Source organism: Rhinoderma darwinii, chromosome 3 (genome assembly GCF_050947455.1).
Source record: "Rhinoderma darwinii isolate aRhiDar2 chromosome 3, aRhiDar2.hap1, whole genome shotgun sequence".
In the NCBI taxonomy this organism is placed as follows: Eukaryota; Metazoa; Chordata; class Amphibia; order Anura; family Rhinodermatidae; genus Rhinoderma; species Rhinoderma darwinii.
In genome coordinates, this window is record NC_134689.1 from 333,814,549 (window position 1) to 333,839,836 (window position 25,288).

At 47.1% G+C, this 25,288-nt stretch overlaps 1 protein-coding gene across 1 annotated transcript; it reads right to left on the reverse strand.

Annotated features, from left to right (window-relative positions):
- Window positions 1-23,485: 23,485 nt before the first annotated feature.
- On the reverse strand, window positions 23,486-25,288 carry LOC142750483 (zinc finger MYM-type protein 1-like). Its single transcript, XM_075859486.1, has one exon. It carries the CDS (start codon window positions 25,286-25,288, stop codon window positions 23,486-23,488), a length of 1,803 nt encoding a protein of 600 aa, XP_075715601.1.

Below are 25,288 nucleotides of genomic sequence, written 5' to 3' on the forward strand. Positions count from 1 at the left end.
CCCCCCACCCCTTTTCTTACTAGCCCTCCTACTAGCTTATCCCCAACCCCCATAGGCCAATCCAACTCGTTACCCCTCCCATCTATTTCAGTCATGGAGGCCTCCCCTTATTCTGTTCTTTTGTCTGCAGTACCGCCTCTTCTTGACTCAAATAAGTCGAGTCGTGTACCCCCCTTTATTTCCCTTTTATAAAGCAGACACTGAAACAGAGTTGGAATTTAATGGCCACAGCAGCCGTTTATTATTCTCATAAATAACCATAACTTTAAATAACCATATAACATAACTTTTTTGAATTCCCCTCCGAGGAATTCAACATAACATACTTAACCATATGACCCTCTCCGGGTCAACAAAAGAATGACAGGGGCAAGTCCTTGAAGCCACCAATAATTTTTGTATTTACAGGCCATCAGCCCACCAATACCTTACCCCCAGCCGTAACCCGGCTCGGGGGCACCGATTACCTTTTTGCAGATGACCTCCACCATATATGTCACAGCCTTCAAAAGGGGTAACACCCTAAGAAGCCGATTTCCAACAAAATTGGGGGGTGCATCCCGTGATGCATTCCCCCCCACCACATTTTTTGACCTACTTCAAGGACTCCCTCCCCCCCGCAGCTGCAATGACAAAACCAGGATGAACACTTGACTTCTTCACACCAGTGTCCATCCCACCATATATATATAAAACTTTGACTCTCCAGGCTGGAAACCACCAGCCATCAAACACCATCCAGCGACCACGATGAGACCCTCCAATCCACCATAGGGCGGGCGGGAGGGGACATGTTCCTGCTTCAGCATCCTGGCGAAGAGAGGGAGAGAAAGCACAGGAAAAGGTACATCCCCTTACTTCCCCCCACCCCTTTTCTTACTAGCCCTCCTACTAGCTTATCCCCAACCCCCATAGGCCAATCCAACTCGTTACCCCTCCCATCTATTTCAGTCATGGAGGCCTCCCCTTATTCTGTTCTTTTGTCTGCAGTACGGCCTCTTCTTGACTCAAATAAGTCGAGTCGTGTACCCCCCTTTATTTCCCTCTTATAAAGCAGACACTGAAACAGAGTTGGAATTTAATGGCCACATCAGCCGTTTATTATTCTCATAAATAACCATAACTTTAAATAACCATATAACATAACTTTTTTGAATTCCCCTCCGAGGAATTCAACATAACATACTTAACCATATGACCCTCTCCGGGTCAACAAAAGAATGACAGGGGCAAGTCCTTGAAGCCACCAATAATTTTTGTATTTACAGGCCATCAGCCCTCCAATACCTTACCCCCAGCCGTAACCCGGCTCGGGGGCACCGATTACCTTTTTGCAGATGACCTCCACCATATATGTCACAGCCTTCAAAAGGGGTAACACCCTAAGAAGCCGATTTCCAACAAAATTGGGGGGTGCATCCCGTGATGCATTCCCCCCCACATTTTTTGACCTACTTCAAGGACTCCCCCCGCCGCAGCTGCAATGACAAAACCAGGATGAACACTTGACTTCTTCACACCAGTGTCCATCCCACCATATATATATAAAACTTTGACTCTCCAGGCTGGAAACCACCAGCCATCAAAACACCATCCAGCGACCACGATGAGACCCTCCAATCCACCATAGGGCGGGCGGGCGGGGACATGTTCCTGCTTCAGCGTCCTGGCGAAGAGAGGGAGAGAAAGCACAGGAAAAGGTACATCCCCTTACTTCCCCCCACCCCTTTTCTTACTAGCCCTCCTACTAGCTTATCCCCAACCCCCATAGGCCAATCCAACTCGTTACCCCTCCCATCTATTTCAGTCATGGAGGCCTCCCCTTATTCTGTTCTTTTGTCTGCAGTACGGCCTCTTCTTGACTCAAATAAGTCGAGTCGTGTACCCCCCTTTATTTCCCTTTTATAAAGCAGACACTGAAACAGAGTTGGAATTTAATGGCCACAGCAGCCGTTTATTATTCTCATAAATAACCATAACTTTAAATAACCATATAACATAACTTTTTTGAATTCCCTTCCGAGGAATTCAACATAACATACTTAACCATATGACCCTCTCCGGGTCAACAAAAGAATGACAGGGGCAAGTCCTTGAAGCCACCAATAATTTTTGTATTTACAGGCCATCTGCCCACCAATACCTTACCCCCAGCCGTAACCCGGCTCGGGGGCACCGATTACCTTTTTGCAGATGACCTCCACCATATATGTCACAGCCTTCAAAAGGGGTAACACCCTAAGAAGCCGATTTCCAACAAAATTGGGGGGTGCATCCCGTGATGCATTCCCCCCCACCACATTTTTCGACCTACTTCAAGGACTCCCCCCCGCAGCTGCAATGACAAAACCAGGATGAACACTTGACTTCTTCACACCAGTGTCCATCCCACCATATATATATAAAACTTTGACTCTCCAGGCTGGAAACCACCAGCCATCAAAACACCATCCAGCGACCACGATGAGACCCTCCAATCCACCATAGGGCGGGCGGGGACATGTTCCTGCTTCAGCGTCCTGGCGAAGAGAGGGAGAGAAAGCACAGGAAAAGGTACATCCCCTTACTTCCCCCCACCCCTTTTCTTACTAGCCCTCCTACTAGCTTATCCCCAACCCCCATAGGCCAATCCAACTCGTTACCCCTCCCATCTATTTCAGTCATGGAGGCCTCCCCTTATTCTGTTCTTTTGTCTGCAGTACGGCCTCTTCTTGACTCAAATAAGTCGAGTCGTGTACCCCCCTTTATTTCCCTTTTATAAAGCAGACACTGAAACAGAGTTGGAATTTAATGGCCACAGCAGCCGTTTATTATTCTCATAAATAACCATAACTTTAAATAACCATATAACATAACTTTTTTGAATTCCCCTCCAAGGAATTCAACATAACATACTTAACCATATGACCCTCTCCGGGTCAACAAAAGAATGACAGGGGCAAGTCCTTGAAGCCACCAATAATTTTTGTATTTACAGGCCATCTGCCCACCAATACCTTACCCCCAACCGTAACCCGGCTCGGGGGCACCGATTACCTTTTTGCAGATGACCTCCACCATATATGTCACAGTCTTCAAAAGGGGTAACACCCTAAGAAGCCGATTTCCAACAAAATTGGGGGGTGCATCCCGTGATGCATTCCCCCCCACCACATTTTTCGACCTACTTCAAGGACTCCCCCCCGCAGCTGCAATGACAAAACCAGGATGAACACTTGACTTCTTCACACCAGTGTCCATCCCACCATATATATATAAAACTTTGACTCTCCAGGCTGGAAACCACCAGCCATCAAAACACCATCCAGCGACCACGATGAGACCCTCCAATCCACCATAGGGCGGGCGGGGACATGTTCCTGCTTCAGCATCCTGGCGAAGAGAGGGAGAAAAAGCACAGGAAAAGGTACATCCCCTTACTTCCCCCCACCCCTTTTCTTACTAGCCCTCCTACTAGCTTATCCCCAACCCCCATAGGCCAATCCAACTCGTTACCCCTCCCATCTATTTCAGTCATGGAGGCCTCCCCTTATTGTGTTCTTTTGTCTGCAGTACGGCCTCTTCTTGACTCAAATAAGTCGAGTCGTGTACCCCCCTTTATTTCCCTCTTATAAAGCAGACACTGAAACAGAGTTGGAATTTAATGGCCACATCAGCCGTTTATTATTCTCATAAATAACCATAACTTTAAATAACCATATAACATAACTTTTTTGAATTCCCCTCCGAGGAATTCAACATAACATACTTAACCATATGACCCTCTCCGGGTCAACAAAAGAATGACAGGGGCAAGTCCTTGAAGCCACCAATAATTTTTGTATTTACAGGCCATCAGCCCTCCAATACCTTACCCCCAGCAGTAACCCGGCTCGGGGGCACCGATTACCTTTTTGCAGATGACCTCCACCATATATGTCACAGCCTTCAAAAGGGGTAACACCCTAAGAAGCCGATTTCCAACAAAATTGGGGGGTGCATCCCGTGATGCATTCCCCCCCACATTTTTTGACCTACTTCAAGGACTCCCCCCCCCGCAGCTGCAATGACAAAACCAGGATGAACACTTGACTTCTTCACACCAGTGTCCATCCCACCATATATATATAAAACTTTGACTCTCCAGGCTGGAAACCACCAGCCATCAAAACACCATCCAGCGACCACGATGAGACCCTCCAATCCACCATAGGGCGGGCGGGCGGGGACATGTTCCTGCTTCAGCGTCCTGGCGAAGAGAGGGAGAGAAAGCACAGGAAAAGGTACATCCCCTTACTTCCCCGCACCCCTTTTCTTACTAGCCCTCCTACTAGCTTATCCCCAACCCCCATAGGCAAATCCAACTCGTTACCCCTCCCATCTATTTCAGTCATGGAGGCCTCCCCTTATTCTGTTCTTTTGTCTGCAGTACGGCCTCTTCTTGACTCAAATAAGTCGAGTCGTGTACCCCCCTTTATTTCCCTTTTATAAAGCAGACACTGAAACAGAGTTGGAATTTAATGGCCACAGCAGCCGTTTATTATTCTCATAAATAACCATAACTTTAAATAACCATATAACATAACTTTTTTGAATTCCCTTCCGAGGAATTCAACATAACATACTTAACCATATGACCCTCTCCGGGTCAACAAAAGAATGACAGGGGCAAGTCCTTGAAGCCACCAATAATTTTTGTATTTACAGGCCATCAGCCCTCCAATACCTTACCCCCAGCCGTAACCCGGCTCGGGGGCACCGATTACCTTTTTGCAGATGACCTCCACCATATATGTCACAGCCTTCAAAAGGGGTAACACCCTAAGAAGCCGATTTCCAACAAAATTGGGGGGTGCATCCCGTGATGCATTCCCCCCCACCACATTTTTCGACCTAATTCAAGGACTCCCCCCCGCAGCTGCAATGACAAAACCAGGATGAACACTTGACTTCTTCACACCAGTGTCCATCCCACCATATATATATAAAACTTTGACTCTCCAGGCTGGAAACCACCAGCCATCAAAACACCATCCAGCGACCACGATGAGACCCTCCAATCCACCATAGGGCGGGCGGGGACATGTTCCTGCTTCAGCGTCCTGGCGAAGAGAGGGAGAGAAAGCACAGGAAAAGGTACATCCCCTTACTTCCCCCCACCCCTTTTCTTACTAGCCCTCCTACTAGCTTATCCCCAACCCCCATAGGCCAATCCAACTCGTTACCCCTCCCATCTATTTCAGTCATGGAGGCCTCCCCTTATTCTGTTCTTTTGTCTGCAGTACGGCCTCTTCTTGACTCAAATAAGTCGAGTCGTGTACCCCCCTTTATTTCCCTTTTATAAAGCAGACACTGAAACAGAGTTGGAATTTAATGGCCACAGCAGCCGTTTATTATTCTCATAAATAACCATAACTTTAAATAACCATATAACATAACTTTTTTGAATTCCCCTCCGAGGAATTCAACATAACATACTTAACCATATGACCCTCTCCGGGTCAACAAAAGAATGACAGGGGCAAGTCCTTGAAGCCACCAATAATTTTTGTATTTACAGGCCATCTGCCCACCAATACCTTACCCCCAACCGTAACCCGGCTCGGGGGCACCGATTACCTTTTTGCAGATGACCTCCACCATATATGTCACAGTCTTCAAAAGGGGTAACACCCTAAGAAGCCGATTTCCAACAAAATTGGGGGGTGCATCCCGTGATGCATTCCCCCCCACCACATTTTTCGACCTACTTCAAGGACTCCCCCCCGCAGCTGCAATGACAAAACCAGGATGAACACTTGACTTCTTCACACCAGTGTCCATCCCACCATATATATATAAAACTTTGACTCTCCAGGCTGGAAACCACCAGCCATCAAAACACCATCCAGCGACCACGATGAGACCCTCCAATCCACCATAGGGCGGGCGGGGACATGTTCCTGCTTCAGCATCCTGGCGAAGAGAGGGAGAAAAAGCACAGGAAAAGGTACATCCCCTTACTTCCCCCCACCCCTTTTCTTACTAGCCCTCCTACTAGCTTATCCCCAACCCCCATAGGCCAATCCAACTCGTTACCCCTCCCATCTATTTCAGTCATGGAGGCCTCCCCTTATTCTGTTCTTTTGTCTGCAGTACCGCCTCTTCTTGACTCAAATAAGTCGAGTCGTGTACCCCCCTTTATTTCCCTTTTATAAAGCAGACACTGAAACAGAGTTGGAATTTAATGGCCACAGCAGCCGTTTATTATTCTCATAAATAACCATAACTTTAAATAACCATATAACATAACTTTTTTGAATTCCCCTCCGAGGAATTCAACATAACATAATTAACCATATGACCCTCTCCGGGTCAACAAAAGAATGACAGGGGCAAGTCCTTGAAGCCACCAATAATTTTTGTATTTACAGGCCATCTGCCCACCAATACCTTACCCCCAACCGTAACCCGGCTCGGGGGCACCGATTACCTTTTTGCAGATGACCTCCACCATATATGTCACAGTCTTCAAAAGGGGTAACGCCCTAAGAAGCCGATTTCCAACAGAATTGGGGGGTGCATCCCGTGATGCATTCCCCCCACCACATTTTTCGACCTACTTCAAGGACTCCCCCCCCGCCAAAGCGACATAAGCCTTGACCACCTCAAGCCTGTGAGCTCCTCCACACGCCCACCGCTCTTTCAATCCCTTCAGACAGGGCCAGACTCCACATATCAATTCCCACATCATTCAAGTGCACTCCATCTTCCCTCCAATAATTGCCTGTCCCAGCCTCCAGATTCCAATGCCGCACAGCCACTCCCCCACTCCGTGCCACAAAACCAGATATGGCCCTGTTGGCCTTGATACGAGCCTTATTGACCTTCTCCACGGAGCGAGCCCACCGCCAACTTTTTCACGGGACGATCTCCGACCATACGGTCACCTGTTGGGGATGTGATGACCACAAGCACAACAGGTCATGTTTGACGTCCCGCACTAGTTCCCGAAACGGGCGTAAGCCCAAATCATTCCCTCCCACATGCAAAACCAACACCCCCGGTACCCTGTCCAACAGTACAAAGGTGTTAAACTGCTGTAACACCCTGCCCCAGGTCATACCACAGAAACCCATCCATCGCAAAATTGCTGTGTCCCGCTGAATCCTGAGCTGTCTGCCGTCGGGCCGTACATCCGCCCGTATGGCACCCCAGTACACATACGAATGCCCCATGATCCACACCAAACAAGGAGGAGGGCCTGCAAAACAAAGAAAAACATACTCACACACCATTCACCCTTGCACACAACACCACATCACAGGCGGGAACGCACACACCCAGATCAGTAATGCAGAAATACACAAATTACAGCATATGAGGACGAACATACGAGCGAAAGCGCGCTGACTTCCAGCGCCCGATACGCTGCACCCCGGCGTCGTCCAAACCCCACCTTACAGCTTCCGTCACCGCTCCTATCCGAAAGGAATGAGACGAGTACTGTTCCGCCCGCACCTGACACGCCACCAAACATTTTCTAAACACTGCCACAAACTGAAAACGCGACAGGAAAGTACCGTCCGAATGCCGAAGTAACGGGGAATCCGAAATAACTGCGCCCGCCGAGAACTCCCTGAGGCAGGAAACCGGACATACCGCGTTCCCTGGCAAAGCGAACAACACCAACCTCCTTCCCCTACCCATTTGATCAGTTTTGGAATAACGAAGCACTATCTCCACTCTATCCTCATACACATCCACATCATCCTGCCTCACACCACCCGGCGTAGACGCACTAGGGGACACCAGCTCCCCCACCTGGAAAGCCCCATAAAAGGCTAAAGAAAAAGCCAAACGAAACAGCTTACTTTCAGAAGGTGATTTACACACCTGCCACACCACCTCACCCAACTCACAAAGCAACTGAAATGACACTGGACGCCTTCTGTCCCTTACCACCACACCCTTTCTCAAACCCCGCAATACTTGGCTCACCAAGAAATGCTTTGTGACGTCCACCAATCCCCGGAGCTTCAAACCAAAAGCAATGGCCGCCATAAAGCGATTGACCTTGGCAACCGTGCAACCCTGCAGAAAAAGCCTCCCCCAGCCAAAACAGCAACACAAGTATCCTGTCATTGTCAGACACCACATCCCCCAGGGACCTAATCCACTCATCCCACTGACGCCATCCCGCGGAATATGCTGCCCACGTCGATCTGGCTAGGGATCGTTCAATCAAGGCACCGGCAGCCCGTACACCAGCTCCCAAAGATGACTGGGACAGTCCATCCCAGTCAAGTCCACGTCCGGCACCAGCTGACGAAAACGACCCCACTGTGAGCGAGAAAGTGCGTCAGCGATACAATTTTCCACCCCCGGTACATGCACCGCCACTACCCACGCATTGAACTGCAGACAAGTGAGCACCAACTTTCTTAACAAGCGAATAACCGGAGGAGACGACGCCGACACATTATTTATTGACATAACAACCCCCATATTGTCGCAATGAAAACAAACTTTTTTGTCCCGGAACCTATCCCCCCAAATGGTGACAGCCACCACGATGGGAAATAGTTCGAGCAGGGCCAAGTTGCACGTCAAACCCCCCTCCACCCACGAGGCCGGCCACGTGCCCGCACACCACTGACCTCTAAAGAACGCTCCGAAACCCACCGCCCCCGACGCATCAGTGAACAACTCCATATCGAAAATATTCAACGCCTGAGACATCCATAAGGAGCGCCCATTGTAGGTAGCCAGGAAATGAAGCCATACTTGCAAATCCTCTCGGTGATCAGCAACCAACCTAATAAAATGATGCGGCTCCTTAACCCCTGCCGTCGCAGCTGACAGCCGACGGCAAAACACCCTACCCATCGGCATGATGCGGCAGGCAAAATTTAACTTCCCAAACAGCGACTGCAACTCCCGTAACGTGATCTTTTTAAGACGACACGCTCTGTCCACCTCCAACCGCAAAGCCACCAGCTTATCCTCCGGCAATCTACACTCCATTTCCACCGAATCTATAGCAATCCCCAAAAAACAAATGGATGACGTCGGACCTTCCGTTTTATCAGCCGCTAAAGGAACCCCAAATTCCCGGGACACCCACGTAACCGTCTCCAGCAAGTTCGCGCACATTCTCGAACCCGCCGGACCGACACACAAAAAGTCGTCAAGATAATGTATAACCGAATTCACTCCTGCAACACTCCTAACAACCCACTCTAAAAAGGAGCTAAAAACCTCGAAATATGCACACGACACAGAACAGCCCATTGGCAGACAACGATCAACAAAATATCCCCCGTTCCAGTAACACCCCAAAAGCCGCTGGCTGTCAGGGTGCACCAGCAGCAAACGAAAAGCTGCCTCGATGTCAGTCTTTGCCATCAAAGCCCCCCGTCCGTACCCGCGCACCAGCTCTACCGCCGCATCAAATGACGTATAGACGACCGAACACAAGTCAGGATCTATCCCATCGTTAACCGACAACCCTTTTGGAAACGACAAGTGGTGTATCAGACGGAACTTGTTCAGTTCCCGTTTTGGCACCACGCCCAAGAGTGACACTACCAAATCCGGCACCGGAACCGACGTGAAAGGGCCCGCCATTCTGCCCAGCTCCACTTCTTTCTTAAGCTTTTCTGATACTACCCCTGCATGCTGATAAGCCGACCGCAAGTTGCGCTGCGTAAAAGGGACCGCGTAAGGCGGCGGAATAATAAAACCCAAACTAAAACCTGAACTAAACAGCAACGCACCTTCCTTGTCGGGGTATCTACTTAGATAGGGGGCCATCTTTCTGACCATCACTGGCGTCACCCCCATGACCAGAGGACCCACTTGTTCCCCCTTGTCGTCGCCCTTTTTTAAAGCATTTTGCCGCCCCATGGGACTGACCGCTACAATGGGAACAGACATGCTTAAACTTACATGTGGCTCTGAATTTAAATTGGCCTTCATTGAATTGCCAACATGTTCCAAGCTTGGAGCCCAATGCCTGCCCTGCCTGAGCAGAGGTTCCCGCCCCGCTCCCGGGAAAGGACTGACCCTGCTTGTACAACGCAGTTACCTTCAACCACAGGGCTATGTCCTTGTGGTCCCACCGGATGTTTGGCCGCACTGCCTTTCGCTGACTAAATTGTTCTTCGTACCAGAGCCACGCCTGACCCCCATAAACCCTATGAGCCTCCCCTACCGCGTCTAAGCAGCAAAACAGCGCCGAGCAATTGTCCAATAACACTCGCCAATATTGTGAAAGCCTGCAACCAATTGACGAATGTTTTCGGGATTAACCGATACCGTCTCTTCTCCTCCTCATCCTTCTTAGTTTCGTCGCGCTTAACCTTATCCAAATTAAACTTTTCCAAAGACAGAAGGGAAAAAATCTCAACGTACTCGTCTTTCCAAATATGCTCTCTAACCTCCTGTTTCAAATGGGCTCCCAACGGGCCCTCGTAACACACATAAACCTCACCCCCTGCGCACGATCATCTAAACGCACCCTATTCACCTCCTTCGGCGACTCCGTCTGCACCGAGACCGCTACCGCATCCCCCACCTCCCCAGGTGATATAACTCCCGTACCCAGGATTGGGGCGCTAGTATGTTGACCAGTCCAAACCTCAACTGGGGACGCAACCGCCTGCCCGGGGGACGTGGCCCCCCCCTAACCGCCCCACTAACTCTTTTAAGCAACCCACTAAGTCCGCCAGATTATCCCTATCCCCACGCGCTTGCGACGCAGGAACTCCAGAACACCCTGCCCCAACTACATCCGCCCCGACACCCGACATTAATAACGCAGGAAAAGGTAATGTAGGAGTCAACTCACCAAGCTGCCCAGGGGCTGTGTACCCATCAACCGGACCCGCATGTCCACGTGCAGAGGCCCGCCGCTCACCATCATCCAATGCTCCGGTCCCGCTGTGGCGTTGTCCGCATTAACAATGTGTGCACGGGGAATTCCAGCTCCTGGAAGGGACTTGAGGATGGGACACCACATCATCCTGGCGGCACTCGACTCCTCTCTGCTGTGCTGAAACACCGGCCCCTTGGTGCCCATTGTCTGGCACGCACACCACTGACTGCAGACGTCGATCACCGACACCCTCGCCGACTGTCATCTCCTCGTCTGATCCAGCCGGCCCTCTGGCTGGAACCTCGCCATGCAGGGCCGCCGATAAACTTCTTCCCCGTCTGGACGAAGGAGGAGGGGTGGCCGGAAGTGAAGGCCTCCGTCTTGTGGACGTCGCCGCCGGGCACAGCCGCGTTCTGGGATTCCTCCCAGGACCAGCCCGCGGAGCAGCAGGCGTCTGCACCGCAGCCCTGCCTGAAGGGTCCACAGAGGGGCTACTCCTGCAGCGCCGTGCCCGCGGGATCACCGCCGGACTCAGCCGAGCCGGAGGTCGCGAACGCCTCGTGGTGCGCTTCGCACCGGAAGTGCCGGCTGCATCCGGCGTCGTCGGGGAGACAGGCTCTCCTCGCCCGCTCCCTGTCCCCTGCGAGCGACGCGTTCTCACCTCCGGCAGCTCCTGCATCGAAGGAGCTGATGCTGCGGGGGAGCGCTCCCGGCCTGCACCCTGAGCCTCCGATGAGTCCCGGACATCAGCTGATGATCAGCGCCGCATTCTCCCGCTGCAGCCAACCCGGCTCCCTGGAAGCAGCTGCGGCCAGCAGCTGCTGCAGCACTTTAGCATCAGACGCCATAGAAGCAGAGGAGGGGAAGGACATGTTCCTGCTTCAGCGTTCTGGCGAAGAGAGGGACAGAAAGCACAGGAAAAGGTACATCCCCTTACTTCCCCCCACCCCTTTTCTTACTAGCCCTCCTACTAGCTTATCCCCCAACCCCCATAGGCCAATCCAACTCGTAACCCCTCCCATCTATTTCAGTCATGGAGGCCTCCCCTTATTCTGTTCTTTTGTCTGCAGTACGGCCTCTTCTTTCTGTGTTTCAGATGGAGTATACTGAAAGTATCAGGAAGGCAAAAAAAATAAAAAATCAGTACGGCATAATCTAAATTTTAAAAAGCACTCTTCTCATAAATATACCGGACTCATAACTGTAAGTCTGCTGTATTTTTTGATCGCTCCTATTAGACACATGGCACAATATTTTACCTTATGGCAGCTTATTCAGTTGAAAGATCCAGCAACACTATGAAACACAACAGTATTCTCATTAACCCCTTCCCGACATTTGTAAGTATACTTCATGGAAAGGCGGTGCTTCCCGCAATTTGTCGTATACTTACGACAAATGGATGACACGGGCTCAGAAGCTGAGTCTGTGCCATCATCCCCAGGTGTCAGCTGTATGTTACAGCTGACACCCTGCTGTAATGGCGGGGACCTGTCATTTCCAAAATGGGGTCACTTCTCAGGGGTTTCTTTTATTATTTTACATCAGAGCCTCTGCAATTGTGAACTAATACTTTGTAAATTGCCAAATTAGGCTTCAATTTCGCATGGTACTCTTTCACTCCTGAGCCATGTCGAATGTCGAGGCAAAAGATTAGGGCCACATGTAGGGTGTATGTTTCTAAAACCAGGAAACACAGCATAATAATTAGAGATCTGTCTTGTTATGGTGGCACAAGCTGGGAACAACAATAGAAAAATTTCCATTTTCACTCTGCCACATGGAGTGCACACTAATTTCTGGAAAACACCTGTGGGGTTAACGTGTTCACTACACCCCTAGGTGAATACCTTGTGGGGTGTCGTTTACAAAATGGGGCCACTTCTCGGGGGTTTCCACTGTTTTGGTCGCACAGGGGCTTTAGAACCCAGAAACCAATCCAGCAAAATCTGCACTCCAAAAGCCAAATGGTGCTCCTTCCCTCCTGAGCCCTACTGTGTGCCCAAACAGCAGTTTATGACCACATATCAGATATTGCCGTACTCGGGAGAAATTGCTTTACAAATGTTGGGGTGCTTTTTCTCCTTTCATTTGTTGAGAATTTTTTTAATTTTGAGCTAAAACTAAGTCTTATTGGAAAAAAATATATTTTTATTTTTTTACTATTTAATTCTAATAAAATCTATGAAACACCTGTGGGGTAAAAATACTCATTACACCCCTAGACTAATTCCTCAAGGGGTGTAGTATTCCAAATGGAGTCACTTTTGGGTGTTTCCACTGTTTTGGTCAATCAGGGGCTTAGCAAATACGACATGGTGCCAAGAAACGAATCCAGCAAAATATGTACTCCAAAAACCAAATGGCGCTCCTTCTCTTCTGAGCCCTGCCATGTTCCCAAACAGCAGTTTATGACCACATATGGGGTATTTCCGTACCCTGGAGAAGATGCTTTACAAATGTTGGGGTCTTTTTCTTTTTTTATTCCTTATGGACATTGTTTTGCTTTTTTTAGCTAAAACTCCATCTTATTGGAAAAAAATGTAATTTTTCATTTTCACGTCTAAAGTCTAATAAAATCTATGAAACACCAGTGGGGTCAAAATGGTCACTACACCCCTAGATGAATTCCTTGTGGGGTATAGTATCCAAATTGGGGCCTCTATTGGGGTGTTTCCTTTGTTTTGGCATCATAAGACCTCTTCAAACCTGACATGGGGCCTAAAATATAATCTAATAAAAAGAAGGCCCAAAATCCAGTAGGTGCTTCTTTGCTTCTGAGGCCTGTGCTTCAGTACATTAGCACACTATGGCCACATGTGAAATATTTCTAAAAACTGCAGAATCTGGGCAATAAATATTGAGCTGCATTTTTCTTGTAAACCCCACTATGTTACAGAAAAAATATTGATCACATATGAATTCCTGTAAAAAAAAATTACATTTGTAAATTTCACCTCTACGTTGCTTGTGTAATTCTTGTGTAATTCTTGTGTAACACCTAAAGGTTTAAGAAACTTTCTAAATTCTGTTTTGAATACTTTGAGGGGTGCAGTTTTTAAAGTGGGGCAGCATGGTGGCTCAGTGGTTAGCACTATTGCCTTATCGCTCTGGATCCCACATGTGGGGCACTCTTTACAGGGGGCTGTATGTAGGGCGCTATCTACAGGGGTTCTATGTAGGGAACTATCTACAGATGCTCTATGGGGGTCACTAGCTACAGGGGGCCATGGGGGCACAATCTACAGGGGGCACGGTGTGTTTGTTTGTGTGTGTGTGTGTGTGTGTGTGTATGTGTGTGTGTGTGTGTGACACAGTGTACTATTATAAGCATGGACACGGTGTATGGTGCTATTATATTTAGGGGTGTTGCGCATTTTGTTTTCATTTACAGGTGCAGAAATGTTTTAAAAGTGAGAAGCTGAAGAGATCTGAGTGGAAAACTGCAGAAATGGGTTGTGGCTGGGAGAAGTCATCATAGAGGTCTGAACTGGATGGAGAAGAAAATAGAAAACTAACTAGAATCTGAGACGTCACTGGTGAGTAACTTAAAGGGAATGTGTCCTGAATTAAACCTTTTTTTTTTATTTTTTTTAAAGTAAGTTACTTATTTCTATTATATTTTTAAAGGTTTTTTTCTGCATCTTTTTTTCTTCCACATGGTGGAAAGTATTAAAAATGAAATAATAATTTGACATGTTTTCCTATGTTAGCCACCAGAGGGAGCACTTCCCAGAATTACAGCAAGGTGAATAAGGCAAAGCAACCTGACTCACAGCTGCCGTAAATGTGGGAGGGAATCTCACCCCCCTCCTACAAGCCTGGAAAAGGTGTCTTCAAATTGCTAAGCAGTGTCCGGCTGACATTTTGGGTGTGATTGTACAAATGGCAGCTGGGAGAAGCTATAGAACACACCAAAAGGCTAAGGGTATGTTCACACGCTTACTAAACAAAGGGAAAACAGCTCCTGATTTTCAGCCATTTTTTTTATTAAATTCGCGTTTTTGGCGGCATTTTTAGAGCTGTTTTTCTATAGAGTCAATGAAAAATGGCTCCAAAAACGTCCCAAGAAGTGATATGCACTTATTTTCGGTGGGCGTCTTTTTACGTGCCGTTTTTGGAAAACAGTCGCGTAAAAAATGTCCCCTCGGAACAGAACGCCATATTTCCCATTGAAACCAATGGCCAGATGTTTGTAGGCGTTCTGCTTCCGATGTTTGAGCTATGAAGGATGAGCGCCCGTGCATACTCCGCTACACAAAAATAGAACACAGCTCTGCTGCGCATACTACACACACAGCTTTGCTGCGCGAGCGCACACACATAGTACTTCTACATACAGACACACACTCAGCTCTGTGCACACACACTCAGCTCTGCTACATACTGACACACACTCAGCTCTGCTCCACACACACACACACACACAGCTCTGATTCATACAGACACACACTCAGCTCTGCTGCACTCACACTCAGCTCTGCTACATACAGACACACACTTAGCTCTACTGCACACACACACACACACACACACACACACATACACACTCGACTCTGCTACATAGACACACACTCAGCTCTGCTGCGCACACACACACACACACACACACACACACACACAGCTCTGATTCATACAGACACACACTCAGCTCTGCTGCACACACACTCAGCTCTGCTACATACAGACACACACTTAGCTCTACTGCACACACACACACACACTCAGCATTGCTATAGACGCACACACACACACACACACACACACACACTCAGCACTACTACATACAGACACACTCAGCTCTGCTACATACAGACACACACTCAGCTCTGTACATACAGACACAGACACACTCAGCTCTGCTACATACTGACACACTCAGCTCTGCTACATACAGACACACTCAGCTCTGCTGCACACACACACACTCACTCAGCTACATACAGAAACACACTCAGCTCTGCTGCACACACACACTCAGCGTTGCTACACACAGACACACACACAGCACTGCTACACACACACTCAGCTCTGCTACATAGAGACACACACACAGTTACAGCAGGTGTGGGCGGCGCCGCCGGGGGGGGGGGGGGTCTGAGGGCGGGTCACGAGAGCGGGGGTCTGTGAGAGAGGGACAGATAGAGAGACACATACACCTTACCTGTAGTCTTCATAATGGCGCCTGCTATCACCCTACAAACCAGCTTCTCTGCTGTGTGGCTCTGAACTCCGGCTGCGCAGTACATGTGTCCTATGCACTGTGCTGCCGTATTCCATTTGTATATGTGTTGTTAAGAGACACATACACAGATGAAATAAAATATTGCAGACCCAGTAAAGTAAGAAAGTGTTAATAAAAAACTTTGTGTGTGAAAAATTAAATAAAGTCAATAGAATATTTTATTAAATAAAAACACATAAAATAATTAAAAAAAATAATCATGACACTGTCCCTTTAATGTAAATCTTTATTCTGCCTCTAATCAATACTGTAGTCATTGTATGATCTGCAGCGAGAGCATGGGTGGTATGATTATGATATGATTTTTTGGGTGAAACAGCATCTCCCAGCATATTCTTACCATTGTTCGGACCATGCTGGGAGCTGTAGTTTTACACCGTACAAACCTATACGGCAGGGGTTGTACTAAATTGAGCTGTATTTGTTCTGGTGCTGTATATATGTACTGATCTTCGTTCTGGGGCTGTATATATGTACTGAGCTTTGTTCTGGTGCTTTATTTATGTACTGAGCTTGGGTCTGGATACGTAATTAGTACGGTTTAAAAAAGAAACATGTCCATTGCTCTGGTACTGTATATATGTACTGAGCTTGGTTCTGGGGCTGTATTTATGTACAGAGCATGTTCTGGGGCTGTATTTATGCACTGAGTTTGGTTTTGGTGCTGTATTTATGTACTGAGCTTTGTCCTGGTGCTGTATATACGTACTGAGCTTTGTTCTGGTGCTGTATTTATGTACTGAGCTTGGGTCTTGTGCCGTATATATGTATGAGCATGGTTCTGGAGCTGTAACCATATAGGATATATTTATAACAAAATTGCAGGGCAGAAGAATGGTTTTCAATTCATTGTATATTTAATGGGAACCTGTCTTGTAGTTTTAACCCAAGAATCCTTGAATCGCCACCATGCGGTAATACATAACCTGACAATATTTCCAAATGTATGTTTTTTTCAGATGCAGCAATATCTATAAAATCAACTTTTAAAACGGCTCATACTATATGCTAATTACTTATTAAAGGGTCATGGGGCGGTGCCGCCATCCTGAAGAGTCACATAGTCCTGCCTCCAAACCCACCTTTCCATGTTTGATTGACATCCCCCTGGCTGATATAACTTTCTCGGATGCGCTAATGCCTTCTACTACTTGGGCACTCACCGTGCAGCGAGGTGTACTCTGCCCGGCTTCGTTGCTGCACCGCGCATGCCAGGGGAGTACAAGGCAACGGGCATCCGCAAGAGTTCGAGGAGGCTGGTAGTGATGTAGAACAGCCAGGGATGTCAATCAAAATCTGGGGGGGGACCAATTCAATTTTCGCCTCAGGCAGCTGAAATCTAGAATTGGCCCTGAGGCTGCAGGCCACTTTAGGCCTGCAGCCTAAAAGGTGCTGGGAAAACTCTATGCGCAGGCTGGCATGATGACGTCAATGCATCACGCAGGTCTGCACATGGGTCCTGACCGGAGCCTGTGCAGCGCTCCGTCCGTCGCAAGAATGGGGTAAGGTAAGTACAAAATATTTTTTTTTGGTGGGGCTGTGAGGCACTATATACAAGACGGGGGAGCAGGGTTGCACTATATTCAAGCAGGGGAGCAAGGTGGCACTATATACAAGGGGGGGGGAGCAGGGTGGCTCTTTATACAAGGGGGTAGCGTGGTGGCACTATATACAAGGGGGAGCAGGGTGGCACTATATACACGTGTGGGAGCAGGGTGGCACTATATACAAGGGGGGAGCTGGGTGGCACTATATACAAAGGGCTACAGGGTGGACTATATACAAGGGGGAGCAGGGTGGCACTATATACTAGGGGGGTTGTGTGGCACTATATACAAGCGGCTGTGTGGCACTACTAAGGGGGACTGTAAGAATATTGTCCATCAAAAAATAGGACATGTCCTATTTCTGTCAGTTGTCACGGCCAGAAGGCTCCCATAGAAGTCAATGGATCAGTTTTTACCGGCCGTTTTTTAGGAAACAATCCTTGTAACGGCCGGTAAAAACTGATCCTGGCCAAGGACTCCCTGCACACAGTGCTACTTTGAGCGCTAAGCCCGGGGAAGCCCCTGACATTACTGTCCATAGAAGGACAGTGATGTCGGGCTTTCCACAATTGAATCCCCGGCAAGAGCATCACAAGATCTCTGGCCAGAGACTTCAGTGTTGTAGCTAGCACTCCTCCAAGTAGATAGTACCCCCTGCCTGAAGATAGCAATCACCCCGCCCATCCCCCGTATATAGCGGGCCCTGTAGGTGCGAAATCCCCAGCGGCTAGACCCCGCTCTAGCAGGGGATTACGCTCCTGGAGAAGCCCCCAGCGTCACTATCCATATATGGACAGTGACGTCAAGATGTTAGTCCTGGAGCGGAATCCCCGGTCTGCTCTGGCAAGGGATTACGCTCTCCTGACGTCACTGTCCATATATGGACAGAGACTTCAGGGGCTCCATCTATGAGGAATCTCCGGCCAGAGGGATTCCGCTCCTACAGTGGATCTATCTACAGGGGAGGGGGCGTATATGGGTGGTGTGGCACTATCTACAGGGGACTCTGTGGTGCTATCTACATGGGCACTGTGGCATTATGTAGGCACTGGCACTTTATATGTGGGCACTATGGCACTTTATATGTGGACACTGTGGTACTATGTGGGCAATGTGGCACTATCTACAATGGGCACTGTGGCACTATGTGGGCACTGGCACTTTATATGTGGGCACCGTGGTATTATCTGGTCACTGTGGCATTATTTACAGTGGGCACTGTGGCACTATCTACAGGGACATTGCAGCACTATCTACATGGCACTGTGGTGATTTCACGGGGTTGGCACAAAAAAAAACCTGACAAATTAAATCGATTCTTTTTTTTTACGGCCATGAATAACGGATGGCAAACAGAACACAAACGGCCAACAAAAACGGACAGACAGACTGGGTATGGAAGAAAATTTAGAGACACACAGATGCAAAACGGCCATGAAAAACTGACAGTTGATCAGTCTTTAATGGCCAGTTTTTAATTGTCGTGTGAATGTAGCCCGTGTTAAATAAAAAAAGAAAAATATGGCCTCCTTCACTCCCTAATAGTCGGCCATTTCGCACCTTTTCCCCTCACCTATGACAGACTTGTCATAAGTAGGAGGAAATGTAATTACCGGTAGCTTTTCTTATTACTACATATAGAGCACATCTCTATGTGTAATATAAAAATATTCTAAATATCTTAGACATGGTCTGTGGTCTCAGTTACAAAATAAAAAATCCGGCCTCCTCCACCCCTTAATAGCCGGCCATTCCGCACCTTTTCCCCTTACCTATGACAGACTTGTCATGGGTAGGAGGAAATGTAACTACCGGTATCTTTTCTTATGTACTACATATGGAGTATAGCACTATGTCTAATATAAAAATATTCTAACTATCTTAGGCGTGTTCTAAAGTGCTAGTTTAAAAAAAAGGCCTTCCCCACCCCTTAATAGCCGGCCATCGCACACTTTTTTATTTCTTCCTATCACATGATGGCACCACCAGTTGGTGCTATCATGGGCTTGAGGAAATCAGTAAATATTTAAGCTAAAATGTATTACATATGCCTAGGATTTATTGAAGCACAGATGTTTTTGTGCTCCCACTTACCACCAGTAACCATTATGGTCTGTCGACTTCTCCATCTAGTAGGGTTCCTTAGCATCTTGTGGACACATTCTACTTCAGTGAACAAGAATTGCTGCTGTGAAAAATCCTTACCTCAATGTTATAAAATACTGTAACTATACCTCCCAACCATGCCGGGCGGCCGGGGCTATGTTTCGCTGTCAACTGTATCTGCATCCTTAGGACGCAGATAAAGTTGAACCCAATGCTGAAGCAGGGAATCAGCTCCCTTCTTCAGAATTAGTTCATAGCGGAAGAACAAAGGGAGCTCCTCTGCTCGCTGAGGACTCCCTGGGCACAGCGCTACCTTAATTGATGTCAGGGGCTTCCCCTGGAGTGGAATCTCCGGCCATGGAGTAGCCACTGACGTCACTGTCCATATATGGAGAGTGACATCAGGGCTTCTCTCTAGGAGCGTAATCCCTGGCCTATGCTCTGGCTTTGGATTCTGCTCCTAGCGGGAGTCCCAATGGCGCTATCTGCAGGGTGGGGGCGTTGGCGATATCTACAGGGGGTGGCGCTATCTTCAAGGGGGTTGTGGCCCTATCAACTTGGATACTGTGGCACTATACATGGGCATTATCTACATGGGGACTATCTACATCATGGGCACTGTGGCACTATCTACACAGGCACTGGCACTAGGTCATCTTTGGGAGTATTATACTATATAAGGGCAGCTAAGGGGGCATTATGCTGTATGGGGGATTAAGCCATATGGGGCAGCTATGGGGCATTATACTGTATGGTGGCAGCTATAAGGGAATTATGCTGTATGGGGGCATTAAGCAGTATGGGGGAAACTATAGGGCATTATACTGTATGGGGGCATTAAGCAGTATGGATGAAACTTTAGGGCATTATACTGCATGGAAGAATCTGTGTGGGCTTTATACCGTATGGGGGTATCTGTGTTGGCTTCATACTGTATGGGTGCATCTATTGGGGCATTATACTGTATGGGGGCAGGTATTTGGCATTATACTGTGTGGGAGACACCATGGGAGCATGATTCTGTGTGGGCTGAAGCGGGTGTGTATGGGTGGGGATTTGGTGGGATTAGGGGTGTGGCTTAAAATAAAAAAGGGTTGTCCCTCTTTGTGATATTTGAAAGATGGGAGGTACAATTGCCAGGTGTACCTTTGGTACACCATGTACGGTTCCTGTATCTCCCCACTGCCATGCATGTGCACTTTCTTGTGTTGCTGTGTCTGACTATAGGGCAGGCGCGTGCTCACTTCCTGCATCTTATAGGGCCAGCGCGTACTCCCAAATCCATCCCCAGCCTATCCATGTCAATCACCAGGTATATTAGTCTGTTTCACTGGACACACCATGCCTGAGCAATATTGGAACAACCTACCTAGAATTATCCAGCTAAGGATCCTGAATGCAGAGGCATAGCTAGGTTCTTCAGCACCCGGGGCAAAGTCCCCCCCCCCCTCCCGAACTTCTTCCCTGAGATCTTCCTCCCCTCGCCATGTTTGCTTTCTCTACCAATCAATGAGGTGTAATTTTTTTTCAAAATCATTTTTGTATGTCGAGTATAAAACCATTTCTAAATTTCCAAGCAATATAGTTAGAAAAGTTAGTTAACATGACAATAAATTAAAAGGAAATAAATGAAAGAAGTCAGTGTGCCTAACTAAAACAGATTGTATAACTGAGGCTAAAGAGACTATATGGTGAGATAATGAACAACCACTTCTTGCAGATAGTGCAATACACCTCCCCTTGTACATAGTGCCACACAGTCCCCTCTGTAGATAGCGCCACACACCCACAATTGTAGATACTTCCACACAGCTCCCACTTGTAAATGGTGTCCCCCACATCTCTTATAGATAGTACCACACTCCCCGATATTAGATAGTGCCACCCCACATTGTAGATATTGCCACACTCCCCCCTAGTAGATAGTGCCACATTCCCCCCTAGTAGATACTGCTACACTCTCCCTTTAGGAGATACTGCCGCACAGCCCCCTTTTGTAGGTAGGGCCACACCCCCCTTGTAAATAGCGCTACAGCCCCCTCCTTGTACATAGCGCATTTAAGGGTATATGGATAGTGAAATCAGGGGCTTCTCCAGAAGCAGAATCCCCGGCCAGAGTGTCGGCAATAATCTTGCCAGGGATTCCGTTCCGACGTCATTGTCTATACAGGGCTGCCATCAGGAATTTCTGGGCCCCGTACAGCCAAGATATCTGAGGCCCCCCACCCTCCATTACCGTGGCCGGGCAACGGAAAGTGTGGCACTCACGTTTGTACGTTATACGCATTAACTAATTTTGGTGCTGATGTCAATTACAGTGAACGAGACCATGGAGCAGGCAGTGACCGGTTAATGCTCTGGATTTTGATATATTTAGCCAAACTGTATCCCACTGTATGGCATACAGCGGGATACGTCGCCCGGGCAATGGCCCAGGGGAAACTCCTGAAGTCACTGTCCATGAATGGTAGTGACGTCTGGAGCTTTCCCAGGGCTGGAGCCTTCTACTAGCGCTCTGCCCAGGGACTATGGCGCTGTTCCTGATATCCATATACGTAAAGTGATGTCAGAAGCTTTGCAAAGCCGGAGTACACGACCGGAGCGTCGGCAACGCCCTGACCAGGGATTCCGACCCTGACGTCACTTTACATATATGGACAGGGCCGCCATCAGGAATTTCAGGGCCCCCTACAGCTAAATTTTCGGGGCCCCCCTACCGTGGCACTGCCCGTTAACGGTACTCCGCCCAACACCATATCACGCTCTGTGTGTGATACATAACTAATAACTTTTTATTTGGCCAAAAGATTTTGAAGCCTGCCACCACGACAAGGTAGACTCTTTTGGCAGGGCCCTACTCTACTCTAACTCATTTCAAATTTCTCAATAACCCTATATGTATCTAACAATAGTAAATTTAGCTGCCTAAGATCCTAATGTTGTGGATCTATAATATGGAGCTAATAGAATTCTAAGAGCTGATACTGTACCGCCATGTCTCAATTTGTACACTGAGGCACATGGCGTTTTTCCTTTTTCTCATTGACTCCTGTAAAATAAAATATAACGAGCTCCACTATATGTCTATCTGAGAATATTATGCCGCACATACGGCCTCTGGGTCCATTTAATGAATCCATAGGCATGTCTACAAACCCTTAGGCTGTTCAAAGGTTGTTTGTATTAATTGTTCCCGTACTCTGCAAATTTTTAATAGTGCCTTTTTAAGATGTACAAAATTACATCATCTTATTTGTGGTCTGTTTATTTGTTGAATGCTTCTAAAACTTTTTACCTATTCTGGTGAACAAATGTTTTTTTTTTTTGTTTTGTTTTTTAAATTTAGAGTCATTCAGTTAAATCTTTTGACCAAATATGGTAATTCGATTCAATACTATAGTGCAAGTGAAACATCATTCCAAAAAATTAAGAACCACCAAACGTTAACATAAGAAAAAAAGTTTAACGGACAACATATATAACAAATATAAAATGATAAAGTGCTTCAGTCACATTAACATATAACTAACAAACAGAATAGTGCAAACGGTTTTACAGATTGAGCATAAATATAAACAATATTACTATCAATAACAAAGAAAAGCAGCAAAAGGGGGCAAACATTCTTATTTTACATTTAAACATCATTAATCATATACTTACCTATTGCGCAAATAGCTATTGCGCTGTTTTAGCTGTGATAGATGAGGATTGTTTCATGCTTGGCTCAGAGCAAAAATAAGAGCAAATTTAGATTTGTAGATCAGACAATCTTCTAACTTTCTGATTTGCAAAATCTTTAATAAGGTCTTTATAATTGAGCTGTCTGGCAAGCCCATGTTCAATGGAAAGAATTGCTAGGCTGTTTAAACGTTGCTCGCTCATTGTAGAACGCAGATAGTTCTTGACCAATGAAAGTTTGCTAAATGCCCTTTCTCCTTCCGCTACTGAAAGTGGGAGGGTGGTGAAAATCCGAAGAGCAATACACACCTCTCCAAATATTCCCTGAAGCTCTAGTTCATAGATAGAGTTTAGCAAATCTAGTGGACCCAAGTTTTCGGGGAATGTAGCGCAATACACTTTACGGAGATGTTGCAGTTCACAGAGTAAAGATGATGTGAAGTCATCAGGGTATGCGGAGATCAATTCTTCAGTGGATGTCACCAAGTCTTCTTCACTCATTGTTCTCAGTTTAAGGATTGGAGCGAATAATTTGCATACATCTTCCATTGATTTGAAGCGCTGATGAAGATCAGAAATGATTGTGTCCATTGCCACAAGGAAGACATTAGCTTTAAAATGATCTTCAGGATTTATGGCATCATGGTGCTTTGACTTCCTTTGGCGCAATTGCTGAGAATTCAGTAGCTCCTTTGGAATCTCCATACAATCAGCTACAGATTTGGCTTCAGAGAGTAGAGCAGGCCACTTTTCCCGAAGAAGTTTCATTTCTTCCGAGAGGGCTTTAATGTTGGCGGCTCCAATTTCCATGGAAATAGATCTTGATTGAAGAATTTTGTTTCTCTGCTCAAAACTGGTAAGCACTTTTATCCAGAATGTTGCTAAAACTACTGACCGGAAAGATGAAAAATAGTCATGGAGACCTTGAGCGTCTGAGTGTGCATCACTTGTAAGTTTTTTGGAAGCAAGAACTTTTTCCAGAGCCTTCAGAACGCTTGGGAGTTTCTGAGCAATTGGACGCACAGCCTCTATTCTTGAACTCCACCTGGTGTCACTTAGACCTTGCAAAGACCTTCCAACTTCTTCAAGCAGTGTGTTCCATCTCTCAGGGCTGCTGCTAAACAGAATGTATAGCCTGTTTACACTTCCAAAAAATGTCTTCATTTCAGGGCAGCTTGCGGCAGCGTGTACACCCACAAGGTTTAACGAATGGGCAGCGCAGGGACAAAATATAGCTGTTGGATATCTCTCCTGGATTCTGGCTCTTACACCTTTAATCCTGCCGGACATGTTTGCACCATTGTCATATCCCTGACCTCTGCAGTCTTTGAGGTCAATGGCATGTTCACTCAATCTTGAGATAATCATTTCAGCAATTTCTTCACCAGTCTTCTGGAAAAAATCAAAAAATTCCAAGAACCTTTCTTGAATATGCCAACTTCTTTTTTGAGGCTCTCTGTAAACATATCTTACAACTATAACATTCTGTTCGGTGTGTGAAATATCTGGTGTAGCATCACAAACTACAGAAAAATAAATCGCTTCTTTCCTTTCTAGTAGTATGGCATCCAGTACATGTTTTCCACAAATATTTATAAATTCATTTTGTGTGGCCCAGGAGAGATAATGAGCTGGAAGTTTCTTTCCCTTTTCTTGACTGGCCTTGACTTTTTCTAAATGCTCGCGTAGTAAATTGTCATATCGTGACAGGATTTCCAACGTTCCAAGGAAATTGCCATTATGGATTTCTCCAATTCTTTGCGTTGTTCCCCTGAATGCCATGTTGCGTGAAGCCAAATGCAGTGTCACGTCCAAGAGTCTTTCTAGAAGAGCCATAAACTTATCCACTTCCTTCGCTAAACTTCTTTGCAT